General features: G+C 55.5%; 1 protein-coding gene across 3 annotated transcripts in view; it reads left to right on the top strand.

The window, feature by feature from the left end:
- IGDCC4 (immunoglobulin superfamily DCC subclass member 4) overlaps positions 1-15,749 on the top strand; it is a 36,247-nt gene extending 20,498 nt beyond the window's left edge. For 2 of the 3 annotated variants that reach the window (XM_027123344.1, XM_027123345.1), the window contains exons 6-20: positions 1,612-1,767; positions 2,503-2,916; positions 3,427-3,591; positions 4,139-4,276; positions 5,139-5,309; positions 6,240-6,479; positions 6,611-6,712; positions 8,222-8,405; positions 9,073-9,200; positions 10,983-11,153; positions 11,410-11,547; positions 12,314-12,419; positions 12,916-13,144; positions 13,894-14,055; positions 14,602-15,749. In XM_027123344.1, the coding sequence (XP_026979145.1) occupies positions 1,612-1,767; positions 2,503-2,916; positions 3,427-3,591; positions 4,139-4,276; positions 5,139-5,309; positions 6,240-6,479; positions 6,611-6,712; positions 8,222-8,405; positions 9,073-9,200; positions 10,983-11,153; positions 11,410-11,547; positions 12,314-12,419; positions 12,916-13,144; positions 13,894-14,055; positions 14,602-15,012 (2,915 nt within the window). In that variant the 3' untranslated portion in view covers positions 15,013-15,749. The remainder of the gene's footprint in view (positions 1-1,611; positions 1,768-2,502; positions 2,917-3,426; positions 3,592-4,138; positions 4,277-5,138; positions 5,310-6,239; positions 6,480-6,610; positions 6,713-8,221; positions 8,406-9,072; positions 9,201-10,982; positions 11,154-11,409; positions 11,548-12,313; positions 12,420-12,915; positions 13,145-13,893; positions 14,056-14,601) is intronic. The other variant, XM_027123346.1, reaches the window with a different exon arrangement.
- Positions 15,750-16,039: the final 290 nt, after the last annotated feature.

Genomic DNA, 16,039 nt, shown 5'->3' with positions numbered 1-16,039 from the left:
TGTGCTATACAATAGGTCCTTATTAGTTGTCTATTTTATATATAGTAGTGTGTACTATATGTCAGTCCCAATCCCAGGGAGCGTCTTAAAACTGCAGACTCCCTCCATGTATGCCTGGAGAGTCATGACCCAGGATTTTTAATGCTTAACAAGTGTCTGAGGTCCTTCTACAGAAAGTGTGGTCTTTGGACCTACCTCCTGGCCATAGTTAGAAATGCAGAATCTGGGGTGCCCTAGGCCTCTGCATCTTAACAAGGTCTCCTGAGATTCTGTGATTTGTGTACACAGTAAGGATTTGAGCATTGCTGTCCCAGAGGGTCCTGACACCTGTGGCTCTGGGATCTCACTTGGAGAAACTCTGCTAATAGCACTCCTGGACAGAGACTGGGAAGAGAAGCTGGAAATGGACTTCATTCCTGCCCCTGGGCACTGTTCCTTTTCTAGGAACTTACTCAACTAAGTCTAGGAACTTACTCAACTAAGTCAGAGGGGCATTGCTTTTTTGTTTTGTTTTGTTTTCTTCTGATGGCAAAAGTTGTACGTATTCATTGTAGAAAACTAGGGAAAAGGAGAAACAGAAAACATCCCACCACTCGGAGATTAAAATTGTTAACATATGAGCATATTTTCTTCCAGATTTTTTCTATGCACATGTACATTTTTCCCCAAAATTGAAAGTGTGCTTACTTACAATTCCAAGTCCTATTTTCATTCAACAGTATATCATAAACATCCCCCCATCTTTAAAACTTTTTCGAAAATAATTTTAATAACTATGATAGTCCATCATTTGAATGTCACCATAATTTAAGTTGCTAGTTCCTGCTATTGAATTTTTAAGTCCTTCCCAGTTGTCCACTATTACAGTTAACACTGCAGTGATCAGCCCCGTTCACAGCTCCCCACCACAGAGTGCCCACAAGTGGAATCCTGGCTTCAAGGTCAAGGTGGAGCCCCTGTTAGCCCTATCAGCATTTACCCTTTCTCATACTATTTTTAAAAACTTTCCCAATTTGATGGGTGAAAATGAACATCTGTGTTTTGATGTGCATGTCTTTGATTTTGTGAAGTTGAACACTTTTTTGTTTATTGGCCATTTGCATTTCTTCCCTGGATTTTCTGTTCAGGTCCATAAGGGAAGGGCTTTTAAAATGGTTTTCACTTCACATCAAGATAAAAGTCTGCACAGATTCAGATCTTTGGTTCTGGTCCAGACCTTTCCAGCCGTATGTTCATCATAGCACTGGGCTAAGACCATATGGGAGGAGTGTCCTTCTTGAGAGAAATGAATTTAATAATAATGGTAATGGTAATAACTGACCGGTGTACTGAGCACTTCTTATGTGCCTGCATTGTGCCGGCCAGTCCCACAGACTTTATTCGTTACGCTCTCAGAGCAGCCCTTCCAGCGAGGGACCATCTCCCCATTTTACAGACAGAGACACTAAGGGCTCAGAGGAAGTCATCGGTCTAGCAAGTGGAGGAACTGAGATCCCAGCCAGCGACTGTTGTGTTCTCTTAACCCGGGTGTAGAGGGTCTCCCGAGGTCCGGAGAGTGGATGGAGGGGCAGCCCTCAGCTCCCCCCTCCAGCGCTCTCCCTCCTCCCGCAGATGGGAAGCCCATCTCCACCGATGTCATCGTCCTGGGCCGCACCAACTTACTAATCACCAGCGCGCAGCCCCGGCACTCCGGCGTCTACGTCTGCCGAGCTAACAAGCCCCGCACGCGCGACTTCGCAACCGCAGCCGCAGAGCTCCGCGTGCTGGGTGAGGAGGGGAGGAGGGTGAGGGAGGGCGAAAGACCGCGGAGTAGGTGTGAGGGAGACCGGACTGGGGCGGGTTAGCTAGGGCGGGGCCGGGAGGAGAGGGGAGGGGGGTAAAGGGGCGAGTGGGTGTGTCAGAGGGACTGAGGGGCGGTGCTGGAGGATGAAAAAGGGATAGGGCGGGGGGTGGGGCATTGGAGGGGACAGACTAGGTAATTAGAGGAGAGGAAGTGGTGGAAAGAGATTGGAGGATGGAGTGGGGGCAGAGGGGAGGGGTGGTCTGGGTGGGACCCAGGTAATGTGGGGAGGGGTGGGACTGAGGTTACTCGGGGGAGATGGAGTGGTCTGGGAGGAGAAAACTAGGGGTAGGGTTGCTCAGGGCTGGCTGAGGGGTAAATCTGATAGGTAAGGGATACTGGGAGGTAGGGGAGAAGGAAATGGTAAGTGCGGGAGCAGGGTTTGATCCAGGAGGAACCAGGGTATTTAGGGGAGGCCGAGGAGGCCTGGGGACAACTCGGAGAGAGAAAGAGAATGGTCAGTGTGGGGCTGGGGTAAAAGGCGGAAGAGAGCTAGAGCTGCACTGCCGAGGGTATTTTGGGGGGACGGGTGAGTCAGGAAGCGGTTAGAATGAGTGGAGAGGATGCGGGAGTCCGTCGGGGTGTCCGTCGGGTATTGGGGGCGGGAGCCAGTGCCCCTGGTGGCCGGAGCGCGCGGTCAGCGTCCCCCTCCCCTCCCCCAGCCGCCCCTGTCATCTCGCAGGCGCCGGAGGCGCTGTCACGGACGCGGGCGAGCACCGCGCGCTTCGTGTGCCGCGCGTCCGGGGAGCCGCGGCCCACGCTGCGCTGGCTGCACGACGGAGAGCCGCTGCGGCCCAACGGGCGCGTCAAGGTGCAGGGCGGCGGCGGCAGCCTGGTCATCACGCAGATCGGCCTGCAGGACGCCGGCTACTACCAGTGCGTGGCCGAGAATGGCGCGGGCACGGCGTGCGCCGCCGCGCCTCTGGCAGTAGTGGTGCGCGAGGGGCTGCCCAGCGCTCCCACGCGGGTCACCGCCACGCCGCTGAGCAGCTCCGCCGTTCTGGTGGCCTGGGAGCGGCCCGAGCTGCACAGCGAGCAGATCATCGGCTTCTCCCTCCACTACCAGAAGGCACGGGGTAAGTCTCCCCGGGGCTAAGAGGCCCCAGCAAAGACCTACTGGGGGCTCTGGGGGGCGGGGAGAGGCGCGGCACAGGCTGGATGACTGAAGGGTTGCCTTTGGGGATAGGATAGAACGGGATGGGGTGGGAACCCACAGGAGAGACCTGTGTAGAAATGGGTTAGTACATTTCTCCCTCAGCCACAGTTTGTTATAAGAGAGGAGGGAGAGGATGCTTCTCCTCCCAGGGAAAGTGGCTTGGCATTCCTGGAGCCAGCTTGTTAATTGCAGCAGGAGTCACTTCAGTTAGAGGCTAGAAGGGACTTCCTGACCAGTGGAGGAATTAATACAGTGGGACTAGAAGTCAGGGGAGTTTATACTCTCCCACTGAGATTATCTGGAATGATTTAGCTGTAAAGAGGCTATTTTAGGGACTGGGACAATATAAAGGATCCCTAGACAGCTTCCAGCTGGCGAGCCCTCGGGGGTTGCCCTGTGACAGACTGTCCTCTAACCCTAACCCACTCAGGCATGGACAATGTGGAATACCAGTTTGCAGTGAACAATGACACCACTGAGCTACAGGTTCGGGACCTGGAACCCAACACAGACTATGAGTTCTACGTGGTGGCCTACTCGCAGCTGGGGGCCAGCCGCACCTCCACCCCAGCACTGGTCCACACACTGGATGATGGTAGGACCTCTGCACCTGCAGTGGGCACCTTGGGGCCCAGAGAATTCCCTGGGGATGGTAGCTCAGCTTCACTTTACTAGTGTTCGCCAAGGCACTTTTACCTGCCTTATGCCATATTTTGTGCCCTGTAAGGGAGTGGGCGAGGGTTCTTCTCCTTAATTTACAGTTGGGAAAACTGAGGCCCAGAAAATTAGTGACTTGCCCAAGGTCAGTAGTACAGCTGGGACTTGAGCCCTGGTCTCATGATTGCCTGTATCAGATGGCCCTTCTCCCCGACACCCACGTACCATCCAGTCAGACAGGAGCCAGTGACGATCCATCGGATGTAGATGATTGTGCCCCCAACCTTATTCTGGCTTCAGGGTGGGAAGGATGTCCCCTCATCTCCAGCTTGGGGCTCCCCTGAGAGGCTCCCTTTCCTCCCTCAGATCCTGGTCCTGGGCCTACTTCTGACTTGCTGTGTGACCTGGGCAAGTCTCTGACCGCTCCTGGGCCTCACCTTCCACGTCGGTGGAGCAGAGCTCACGTAGATGTTCTTCTGTCTCAGTCCCCAGTGCAGCGCCCCAGCTCTCCCTGTCCAGCCCCAACCCCTCGGACATCAGGGTGGTGTGGCTGCCCCTGCCCCCCAGCGTGAGCAATGGGCAGGTGGTGAAGTACAAGATAGAGTACGGTTTGGGAAAGGAAGGTGAGTGGGGGCAGGACACGGGCTCCACCTGGCTGGGAATCATTGGTGTAAAGGGTTGATCAGAGTGGCTGGGGACCTGAGCAGAGCTGTGGAGTAGGGCAAGGTGAACCTGGAAAGGGGGAAGGTGGGCTGGGGGTTGGGAGGGCAGGAGAGAAAGGGAAGGCGAAGAGGGCTAGCTCAAGACAGGGGGAGGCCTGGGGTCTAGCCCCACCTCCTCTACGGCTGCAGTGCGTAATCCTGTTGAGTCCCTGCCTCAGTGTCTTTGTGAAATGAGGCAGGTAACCTAGGTAATCCCTGGGGTCCCTTCCAGCTCAAAAAGCAGATGAGGGATAGGGAGGTGGAGGGTGTGCTCGTGGGATTGAGAGAAATGAGGCATGGGGGCGTGTGTGTTAGGACAGATGTCAGGAATCTAGGGGAGGAGGTGTGAAAGGGATGGAGAGATTGGAGAAGGCAAGTGGCTGGGGGCCGGGATGAGGGTGGGGAGGGAGGGAAGGGTGAGGAGGGGGGCTTGGGTTGTTGGCAGGGCTCCGGAAGGTAGGTGGTGCTTGATGGCCTTCACAGCCAGTGCCTCATGCCAGCACCCTGGTGTGTGTGGGAGGGGTTGGTTACTGACAGCTCCTGGGGCGGTGGGGAGTGTGTGCCATGATTCTTCCCGCTCTGAGCCGAGGCTGATGACTGTGTCAGCCAGAGTTGGAGGCCCAGGAGTCAGCCCTGGAGCATGGAGTCCGTCCGGGCACTGAGGGTTTTAGGCTCCGATGGGCCCTGAGGAACCAGGACCTGAGGTGGAAAAGTCGGTGTAGGGGAGTTTAGGAGTCCTGGTCCTTAGGCGGCCACCCAGAGCCAGTCTCTTCTGTCCCAGCAGATCAGATTTTCTCCATCGAGGTGCCAGGGAATGAGACACAGTTTACACTGAACTCGCTTCAGCCCAACAAGGTGTATCAAGTGCGGATTTCGGCCGGCACAGGGACCGGCTACGGGGCCCCCTCCCAGTGGATGCAGCACAGGACGCCCAGTGTGCACAACCAGAGCCACGGTACGGGGTCAGAGGGGACAGTTGGGGTGATGCGTGTGCCTATGTATGTATGTGTATGTTTGCCCTTGGAACCCAGACCCAGCCGCCTCCTCCATCAGAGACGTTCCATGGCTCCCCCTGCTCGATGGGCAAGGGAGGATGGGCGGAGAGGCGAAGGGCTAGCTTTTGCAGACACCCCTGAGCTCCTGTTTCCTTTCCATCTGCTGTGTGACTTTGGACAGACCATTCACAACTCTAAGACTTCATTTACTGCCAGGTGTGGCATGAGGATGAATTAATGTAAACAAAATGTTTAGTACATAATTAGAACTTGTTAAATAGTAGCTGCTTCCATGATGATGATCGTGGGTTTGGCGGAGAGGCCCAATAGTAGAGTGGTTAAATGCACTCAAAATCTGGCGCACATACTATCTGTGTGACCTTGGGCAAGTTACTTTTACGAGCCTCAGTCTGCTTATCTGTAAAACAGGGATAATAGTGCTTTTGTTATTTTATAGGGTTGTGAGAACAGCATCAGACACATAGTGAGCTGCCCCACTCTTAGGCTTCCAAGTAGGGCTCCCTACTTCCAATGGCTCCATCCCTCCTTCCCGGGTTTAGCAATCCCTGGGATCCCCTACCTGCCGGTACTCATGCATTCATTCCTTCAGAAGAATTCTAGAGCCCTGCTCCAAGCGAGGTGCTGTCAGCCCTGCCCCAGAGGTGCTCCTTGCTGACCTCTTTGCAAATGCCCGGGAGACATCCTTGCATTCCCAGCACTTGTGGAAGAGTGAGGTGTGCTCTAGAACGAGCCTGGGCCTGGCCCTTAGGCCGGTGGCTGAACGGTGATGCACTGGGAGAAGGCTGGCAAGGCTGTCACTCAATGCTGTCTTCCTGCTTTTTGCTTCCTCGTGTCTCTTCCCCCCTCCCTTCCTGCGCCTCTGCCCGCAGTCCCTTTTGCCCCCGCAGAGCTGAAGGTACGGGCAAGGATGGAGTCCCTGGTCGTATCATGGCAGCCACCCCCTCACCCCGCTCAGATCTCTGGCTACAAACTGTACTGGCGAGAGGTGGGGACAGAGGAGGAGGAGGCAGATGGCGAGGGCCCTCCAGGGGGCCGTGGAGACCAGGCTTGGGATGTGGGTCCTGTCCGGCTCAAGAAGAAAGTGAAGCAGTATGAGCTGACCCAGCTAGGTGAGGAGGGCCAGGTGGGGAGGGATGAGATGGACATAGCTCCAGTGGGAGACTGGACAAGCGGGGTCAGTGGCTGGAGATGACCCCAGAGGTTCCTCTAGCCAGTGAGTGACCCCCATGACCTTCCCCAGTCCCTGGCCAGCTGTACGAGGTGAAGCTCGTGGCATTCAACAAACACGAGGATGGCTATGCGGCAGTGTGGAAGGGCAAGACGGAAAAGGCTCCCACCCCAGGTGAGGGGGCTGGGGAAGCGGGGGAGGAGGTCTCAGTCAACAGGATGGCCTCCTTTCCCTTTCCTCTGGGCCAGCTCTGGTGGTCAGGTTGTCTGGAAGCTTCAGCTACCCACACACCCATTCTACTAGGCTCTTCTAGGCTACAGAGAGAAGCTCCAGCTTGTGCACTGTCTTGTAGGTCTGCTCACCGTGTTTTCATTATCCATGAACAGTGCTAATACGGAAGGTTTGGACAGAGAAAAACCCCATGGTTCATCAGTGACTTCTGACTCCAAGTTTGACCTTTAAACACTTTTTAAAATACATCCACCTACATTGCACCGTCTATCAGATTATTCCTCTGCTCTAGGGAGGGAGGGTATCCCTTTGTGGCCCACCAGGAAACTGAGGCTCAGGATCTTAGTTGGGGCTGCTGCAACAAAACATTATAGACTGGGTGGCTTGAACAACCAGTTCTGGAGGCCGGGAAGTCCAAGATCGAGACCCCAGAAGAGCCAGTGTCTGGTGAAGACCTGCTTCCTGGTTTGTAGACCATAGGCCATCTTCTCGCTGTGTCCTCACATGGCAGAAAGAGGGTTGGAGAGTTCCCTGGGGTCTCTTTTATAAGGGCGCTGTTATAGACTGAAAATGTGTGTCACCCCAGAATTCATACGCTGAAACCCTCCACTCCAATGTGATATAATAGGAGGTAATTAGGATTAGATGATGTCATGAGGGTGGAGCCTTCATGAATGGGATTAGCACCCTTATAAGAGTCACAAGAGAGCTTGCTTCCCTTTTCTGCTCTGAAGATACAGTGAGAAGTCAATTGTCTATAACCCAGAAGAGGGCCTTCACCAGAACTTGACCATGCTGGCACCCTGATCTCAGACTCCAGAACTGTGAGAAATAAATTTCTGTTGTTTATAAGTCACCCAGTCTACGGTTGTTTGTTATAGTAGCCTGAACAGACAAAGGCAGGCACTAATCCCTAAGACAGGACCCACCATATGTTCAAATATCAACATATGAACTTTGGGGGGACACAGACATTCATTCCATGAAACTTTTCTATGTCCTTTACAAACATTAACTAATTTAATCCTCATAACAACCCTATGAGGTGTTGGTACTATTATCTGCCCCACTGACAGAATGGGGAATGGAGACACAGAGAGGTTAATTAACTTCTCCATAGTCACACAGCTACTAAGTGGCAGAGTTGGAATTTGAATCAGGGCAGCCTGGCTCCAGAATCTGTGCTCTTAATTGCCATGATTTGCTGTCTCTCTCTATTACATTCCTACATACTAGTGTTCCACGGTCTGCTATCTGTATGCTCTTGGCAAAAATCACTTGAATTCTTGGGAGCCTCAGTTTCCTCATCTGTGAAGTGAGAATGGTGCCACCCAACTCACAGGATCAAAAGAGACTGGGTAAAAGCAAGTGCCCTGGGAACTGCAAACCACTATACATATTGAGGGATGAGTATCCTCCCTCCATTCCCACACTCTAATTTTCACCCTCCAGACCTGCCCATCCAGAGAGGGCCACCCCTGCCCCCCGCCCATGTCCATGCGGAATCAAACAGCTCCACATCCATTTGGCTTCGGTGGAAAAAACCAGACTTCACCACAGTCAAGATTGTCAACTACACGGTGCGCTTCAGCCCCTGGGGGCTCAGGAATGCCTCCCTGGTCACCTATTACACCAGGTGGGAAGAGGGGCTGATGCTGCGAAGGGGGAGGAAGAGCAGACGGTGGGGAAGAAGGCAGCAGGTGGTGATGAGGAGAGGGGACCTGGGGGTTCAGGGACATTTCATGACTCATGTGTTAAACTGGGGGCACATTGAGGGTCTGATGACCAGATGGTGCCAGATGGAAAAGGGGCGTCCATCCAGTCCCATCCCCTCACAGGAGAGCCTTGTACTCAACCCTAGGAAATGTCACGCAGGACAGACCTATTTCTTCAACTTCACGTGACGGGGAAGAGACAGCCCAGCTGCTGTCCTGAGAGGTCCCCAGTTAGATGGGGAGACAGAGACCCTGACCTGGGGAGCTGTTTGTTTGGCAGAGGAAACAAAGCATAAAAAGAAATAGATATATACAGTGGCAGCTGAAGTAAAATTAAGTCAAGGAAAAGAAGCATCAGAGGTGGTCCCTTGGGTAGAGAATGATGTGGATTAATCCAGGAATGTTTCCTGGAAGAGCGGCCTGGCTTGGGGATTGGACATGGAGCCTGATACATCCAGACCCCTCTGCAGGTCCTCTGCATGGTGTTAGTGGCCCCCGTGGGGCTGGGGTAGGGGAGTAGATTTGGAGGGCCCTGCCCTGTTAGGAGGGTGTGCCTGAGAGCCCTGGTCACGTTTCTTGCCTTGGCAGCTCTGGAGAAGACATCCTCATTGGCGGGCTGAAGCCATTCACCAAATACGAGTTTGCGGTACAGTCCCACGGCGTGGACATGGACGGGCCTTTCGGCTCCGTAGTGGAGCGCTCCACCCTGCCTGACCGTGAGTGGCCACCAGTCCGTCTTTCAGGGAACTCCTTCTTGCCCCAGCATCCCTCTTGTGAAGCGCCCCTCAGAACCCCATGAGTGTCCGTCATTTGCTCTGCATCTCTGTAGGCAGTCCTGTGCTGGTCTTAACCGTTTGCTCACAGACATCATAACGTAAGATTTAGAGGAGTGGTTTCTTTTAAGAGGCTGTGCGAAGACCTCAGCGAGCTGTGTGGGGGGCCAGGTCTGGAGGCAGGCGTCCTGGGTTCTGCCTTTGGGTCCCCGTCATCCCCCTGACACACACTGAGACTTAGGCAGTCCCCTTCCCCACGAAGGGCCTGTGGGTCCTCATCTGTCAAAAGAGAGGATGGGACCATTCGCTTTGCAAGTCTGTGACTCTGGAACCCTCTGGAAATGCATCTGAAGACAAGTGGATTTTTTTTTTTTTTTTTTTTCGGTACGCGGGCCTCTCACTGCTGTGGCCTCTCCTGTTGCGGAGCACAGGCTCCGGACGCGCAGGCTCAGCGGCCATGGCTCACGGGCCTAGCCGCTCCGCAGCATGTGGGATCTTCCCGGACCAGGGCACGAACCCGTGTCCCCTGCATCGGCAGGCGGACTCTCAACCACTGCGCCACCAGGGAAGCCCGACAAGTGGATTTTTGTTCTCACAGCAGAGGCTCTTTGGTGCTTCCAGTCCTAAGACTGCTCACCTTTCTATTGACAGACCTCTGTCCCTGACCTGAAATAGGAAGACACGTGTAGGGTAGGGTGGGGAGGCCCTCTACCCTAATGGATTCACTTTTTTAAAAACTGCTTGCAAGTTGTTTCTCACCCATGCATGACTTCAGTTCTTATGGTCTTAAACTGCGTGTGGAGTTTAGGGAGACACTGGTGTTTTCTCCAAGGAGACTGTATGATACTGGATCCTCAGCACAACTGACCAGGCTATAGAGGGGGGAATGTTTTCTCCTTTCGCAGGTGGGGAGACTGGAGCCTGAGAAGCAGAAAGTCACCTAGGATCAAGGAGGGTTCTGGCAGCCCGTGGTGCTGTGGCTCTGTTATGCCTTAGAGCCCTGGGTCCCCATCCCACCCTCTGTTGGGCCTCGAAAACCTGAGCCCCCAAATCTCTGTCCCTTCCCAACACACCAGCCACCTTGTGTCCCTCCTTCTCCCCCTTCCTCATTCACTCCCACCCCCCGGGATCAACTTCTTCTCTGAAAAAAAAACACAAAGCCTTCCAAGGTGCCGCTTCTCCCACTGCGGTTCCCCAGACCCTGAGGACTTGTGCCAGGGGCAGGCGTAGAGGCTACCCAGGGCATCAACCAACTTTACTTGAAGATTTTGGGTGGCAAGGGAAGTTAGGGGAGTTAGGGGAGTTAGGAACTTTAAAGTATTTCAAACACTATTTTTATATTAAATGTTACCACGGAATAGATGAATTTAAAAGAAAAGGTAAGCCTTCCAAAAACTTCTGAGCTCTGCCCCCAGGTCCCTAGAATACCAAGGGTTGAAGACAGTGTCTTCAACCCTTGGAAGTATTTGGGTGTGGAAGTTTGAGGAGCTCTGCTCCAAGGAGTAGAAAAGAGTTTCTGAGAGGGGAGGAATGGTGGTGAAGCCCCCTCCTCGACTGTATTCCAGAAAGTCCCCAGTGAGAGACCAGACCTCATTCTGCTTTGTGGTTTGTTCCAGTGAAGGAGGAAGCAGGGAGGCTATGTCCTTGTGCCCTGGTTCCCAGCTGCCCCCAGAGCTGGGGCTGTCAGTGACCCTGCCTCTCCCCGTCTCCCCTCCTGACCCCCAGGGCCCTCCACGCCCCCATCTGACCTGCGCCTGAGGCCCCTGACGCCATCCACTGTTCGCCTGCACTGGTGCCCCCCCTCGGAGCCCAACGGCGAGATCGTGGAGTATCTGATTCTCTACAGCAGCAACCGTACCCAGCCTGAGCACCAGTGGACCCTGCTCACCACCGAGGGTGAGGGCTCGCGCCCCACGGCATCCGAGCAAGAGTTTCCCCACCCTCTCCCCACTTTCCAGCCTCCCCAGTGGCTGGTTAGTAGTGAGCTTGCCGCTGAGGTTTGTTCTAGGAGGAGCAGCCAGAAGCTACCGCCTGAGCGGGAGAAGCAGATTCTCTCAGGGCCACTTCCCAGCCCATCCTTGCAGCCCACCCCGACCCAATTCACCAACCCTGCTCTCCCTGCCTTCCCCACGCCCCCCCCCCGCCCCACCAGGAAACATCTTCAGTGCTGAGGTCCACGGCCTCGAGAGCGACACTAGGTACTTCTTCAAGATGGGGGCGCGCACGGAGGTGGGGCCTGGGCCCTTCTCTGGCCTGCAGGATGTGATTACTCTCCAGGAAAAGCTTTCAGGTAAGAGGCAGGAAGGGGTGGGGTCCATCCTGGGGCAGCCCAAGCTCTCCAGAGCCCCCCCCCCCCCCACACACACAGTTGACTTCTAACCCTCAAGCCATCTCTTCCAAGGTCCTGCCTCTGGGCATGACTACACTTTCATTGTTTTGGACAAGTGCCCTCTTCACCTGGTGTGGAGAGGACAAATTTGGAGGGAAGATGGGTGTGGTTCAGTGGTGATTCAGTTGAGAGGTCAGATTTGCGAGAGACTGGCTTGGTTTCTTTAGGAGATTGCTTTGGAGAACTGGCTTAGAAAGGTGATGAGATTTATGGGGTGGAGGTCTTGGGCAATGGGACTGGCTACGTAATCAGCAGGGCCTGGTGTGAAAGGAAAATGTGGGGTCCCTTATTTAAAAAGGGGGAAGAACTTCCAGATGGTGACAGCAGAGCATTAAACCAAGCCCAGAGCCCTTCTAAGCATGGGCCACGTGCCCCTGCAGGTGTTGCACACCTGCAAAACCAGCCCTGTTAGGAAGGCAAGAGGTGTGTTTCACTGAAAGGCCAGGCTGACGGGGAGGAGCCACAACTTCCGTATGTCCAGTGAGAGGGAGTAGTGGTGGTCTTTGTGAGTCCATGGCGCCCTCCTGTCCTGCATGAGAAGATTTCACATGTCCAAAGGGTGAGGCTCAGGCCAGGGGTCTCTGGAGGAAGCCGCAAGTCCAGGTCTACGAACCCTGGGTTCTCTCCCGTCCTCCATCTGTTCTGTTCCCTCCCTCTCCCCCGCCAGACTCTTTGGACGTGCACTCCGTCACGGGCATCATCGTGGGCGTCTGCCTGGGCCTCCTCTGCCTCCTGGCCTGCATGTGCGCTGGCCTGCGCCGTGGCCCCCACCGGTGGGTGAAGGAGCCAGTCTGACCGCACAGAGGAGAGGTTTCCAGAAGGGCTGCAGAGATGAGGGAGCAGGGAAAGTGGCCATGACTTGCTCTGGGCACTCCCAGGAGCCCCATTAAAGTTGACTCTGGGATGAAGGGGTTGGGGGTGATGACCTCATGAGAGTAGGGGGTGGGTTTAGGGAAGCCCCCCAGCATATCCCCTCAGCAAGGGCAGGCGTAGGTAGAGCTGCCTCTCTGCCGCTTCCTTGGTAGCCGCCAGCATCTTGCAGAGGGGGACCCCAAATCTCCAGATGCCTGGAGCCAAGGGAGGAAGGACCCCAGTGTAGTGTCCCAGCTGTTTTGAACAATCCCAGAATTTCTTATTCGTTGCACAGACCGGGAAACTAAGTCTCAGAGATGGGTAGGAACCTGCCCAGGGATACAGGCTGGACTAGATACCAGTCTCACCCCCACCCCTCTCTTTGACCACTGTGCTGTCCCCCATCTTCCCTTCCAGGGAAGCCCTCCCGGGCCTGTCCTCCACGGCCACTGCTGGGAACCCCACGCTGTACTCTCGAGCCCGCCTTGCCCCCCCCAGCCCCCCGGCTGCCCATGAACTGGAGTCCCTTGTGCACCCCCGTCCCCAGGATTGGTCCCCACCGCCCTCAGACATCGAGGACAGGGCTGAAGTGCACAGCCTTATGGGTGGTGGCGGTCCTGACTGCCGGGGTCACTCCAAGAGAAAGGTGAGCCTGGGTAGGTCCGAGCCCCACACTGTGGCTCATGCCCAAATAGGACACCAGGGGGCGCGAGAGCGCAATGTGTGACCCCGTGAGAGAGCCCCTTCCCTCCTCCCCCCTCCCCTTCCTGGGCCAGCTGCAGAAGAAAAAGCATACTCTCCCTCCTCCTTGAAAGGGTTGGGAGGGCAGGGAAGCAGATGGGCCTCCATCCCCGGCAGAATAGGTCAGCCTGGTTCTCAGGAAGGAGGGGAGGGCCCCCGATGGGCTGTCTGCGGTTGACTCGGGATGGCCAGAACACCAAGATCCCTCCTCATCCTGGGAGCTGGGGAGACCTCTAAGACCCGGCTCTCCCCAGTATGGGAAAAAGAGGCTGGTCAGTTTGGAGGTGGTCAAGTGGGACCGGGATCCGGATAAGGTGGGCCCACACAGGGCAGGTCCCCTCCATCCTAGCAGTGGTCGCTCATCCTGCATTCCCTGACCAGCCAGCTCAAACCCCTGAGTCATTCCCCATCCTTTCCCTGCCTCTGTGGTGAAGGAGACCCTGCCTGGCTCAGAAACCTCTGGGCTTTTCTGCAGGAGGATCTTTCTATCCTCAAATTCACCCCCAGACTCTCAGCCCATTCTGTGCTTCTCCCTACAGCCTTGGGGAGGGAGGTAGCAAGGGGGCCAAGAGAGTCTGTGAAGGGAGCTCCATACACTTCCCTCTCATACTTCACAGTCAAGCTCTCAGTGCTCCCACTTTTCTTCCTGTGCAGATCTCCTGGGCTCAGCACGGTGGGCTGAGCTGGGCAGGTTCCTGGGCAGGCTGTGAGCTGCCCCAGGCAGGCCCCATGCCCTCTCTGACCCGGGCGCTTCTGCCTCCTGCTGGAACCGGGCAGACGCTGTTGCTGCAGGCTCTGGTGTATGACGCCATAAAGGTCAGCGTCCCGGGAGGAGCGGGGAGGGAAGGAGAGGAGGGTCCCCGCGTTTGTGCAGAGCAAGTAGTGAATCCTCTGGAGAGCCCTGGTGGTAACTTCCCTGGGGCTAAAAGTCTAGCCAGCAGATCCCTGGAGCCTCTAAAGGTGAGTGGATGGAGGGCAGGCCAGTTTGGGAGAAGCTGTATTTCTCTGGGTTGGGGACAAGCCTTCCTCTACCTAGACGTAAGTGGGCCACAGCAGAATTACATGGATCTGACGGTGCACCCGGCCTGAGTGCACTCAGCCCTTCCCCCTGTTCACTGAGGCCCTGACTGAATCTAGTACTTCTGGAACTCCTCAGCAAGGGCAAATGCGTAGTATTTCCCTGCCTTCCCAGGGATCTGATCATCATCTCTTTTAGGACAGTCACCGTTCTTCCTTTACTAGCTCCCATGTAATGTATAACGGGCTCTGGGCTGGGGGTCAGTCTCTCTGCATCCCAAGAATGATGGCTGTCCTTCTGATGGTCACTCTCAGTGATGGTTTTGTGTTCTCTTCTCTGACCAGGGCAATGGGAGGAAGAAGCCGCCCCCAGCCTGCAGGAACCAGGTGGAGGCCGAGGTCATTGTCCACTCTGACTTTAGTGCATCCAAAGGGAACCCTGACCTCCACCTCCAAGACCTGGAACCCGAGGATTCGCTGCCTTCAGAGGCTGCTGACCTCACTTTGGGTGTTATGAATCTCAGGCAAGGGGCAGACTGGCTGGACAGGGAGCTGGGAGGGTGTGAGCAGGCAAGCCCTGGGCCAGACAGACTTACCTGCCTGCCAGAGGCAGCCAGTGCTTCTTGCCCCTACCCGGATCTCCAGCCCAGTGAGGCTCTGCAGGAGGCCCCGGGGAACAGCTGCCAGCCAAAGGCCCCCTGCCCTCCAGCAGCCAGCCCAGGCCTGCCCAGAGCCCCAGTCTCCTCCTCTGCTTAGCTCCCTCGAGGGCACAGTTTGGGGCAGGCTGGTATGGATCGTGGGACATGACATGGGTGGCCACACATGTACATGTGTCTGCCTGCAGGTACTGACCATCATCAAGCCCTTTGGAGCCTCCTAGGGTGCTCTGGCTCAGGGGAGAGGAAGAAGTGGGTTGTTCACTCTTCCCCACCCATGCTCTGTGACACGTGTGGTAGGCGAGAGACACGTGAAGCACAGCTATACGTGCTGTACACGTGTGAAGCGCGTGTGCGTGTGCTGGTTGGTGAACTGGGAAACCTTGGCCCGGGCAGTGGTCACTACGGCCTACTCCGTCCTCCAGGTCAGGACAGTGCCCAGCCCTGTGGGCCCCCACCTCCGTCACCCAGCCTTTTATTACACACTCTGAGAGTGTCTCCAGTGCCCTGTCTGACAGAGACAGCCCCAGCCCACTTCCTGTCTGGCTGGGCTGAGTGCAAGCAGGCTCTGAATGCCTAACGCTTTAGCTGCATCACCTCTGCCATGTCCCCGGTGCCCAAATTGAGAGGGTGACTCTGGCTCCCCTCAGAGCAGCTCTGCATCTAGTGTTGTAATTGGGGAAGTGCCTGGTTTTGAAAATCTGCTTTCTCTTGCTCTCCCCTCCTTCCTCCCCGCTCACTCCTCTAGTGCCTGTCTCCCAGTCGCCCTGCTCTCCCAATCCTAGCGCCCTTCTTTTCCTCCCTGATACCCTTTCCTTTCCTCTCTGCGCTTTCTCTGTCTCCTCTTTCCGTCTGTCTCTGCTGTCTCTCCCACCTCTCCCACACTGTGTCATGTGGTTCTCCTGCCTGGGTTCAATCTCTGCATCCTCCCCTAACAACATGACTACCTCATGTCTGTTCAAGGCCAGAGCGTGACTCCTGTGTCTGCCATCCACTTCAGCCATCATCCTCCCACCCCCTTCCCATCTGTGCCTCCATAGGCCCCCTCCCCAGGCAAACTGCCTACCCCCAGTGCAGTTTGGAAAAGACCTTTCAGCTTCCCTTGCATCTTTCTGCCTGTGATTGAG

This window comes from Aethalodelphis obliquidens, unplaced genomic scaffold, assembly GCF_003676395.1.
Source record: "Aethalodelphis obliquidens isolate GAN/ISIS:26980383/991018 unplaced genomic scaffold, ASM367639v1 scaffold26, whole genome shotgun sequence".
Lineage (NCBI taxonomy): Eukaryota > Metazoa > Chordata > Mammalia > Artiodactyla > Delphinidae > Aethalodelphis > Aethalodelphis obliquidens.
Note: the sequence above shows the minus strand (reverse complement) of the source record. Positions and strands in the feature narration are given on the sequence as shown.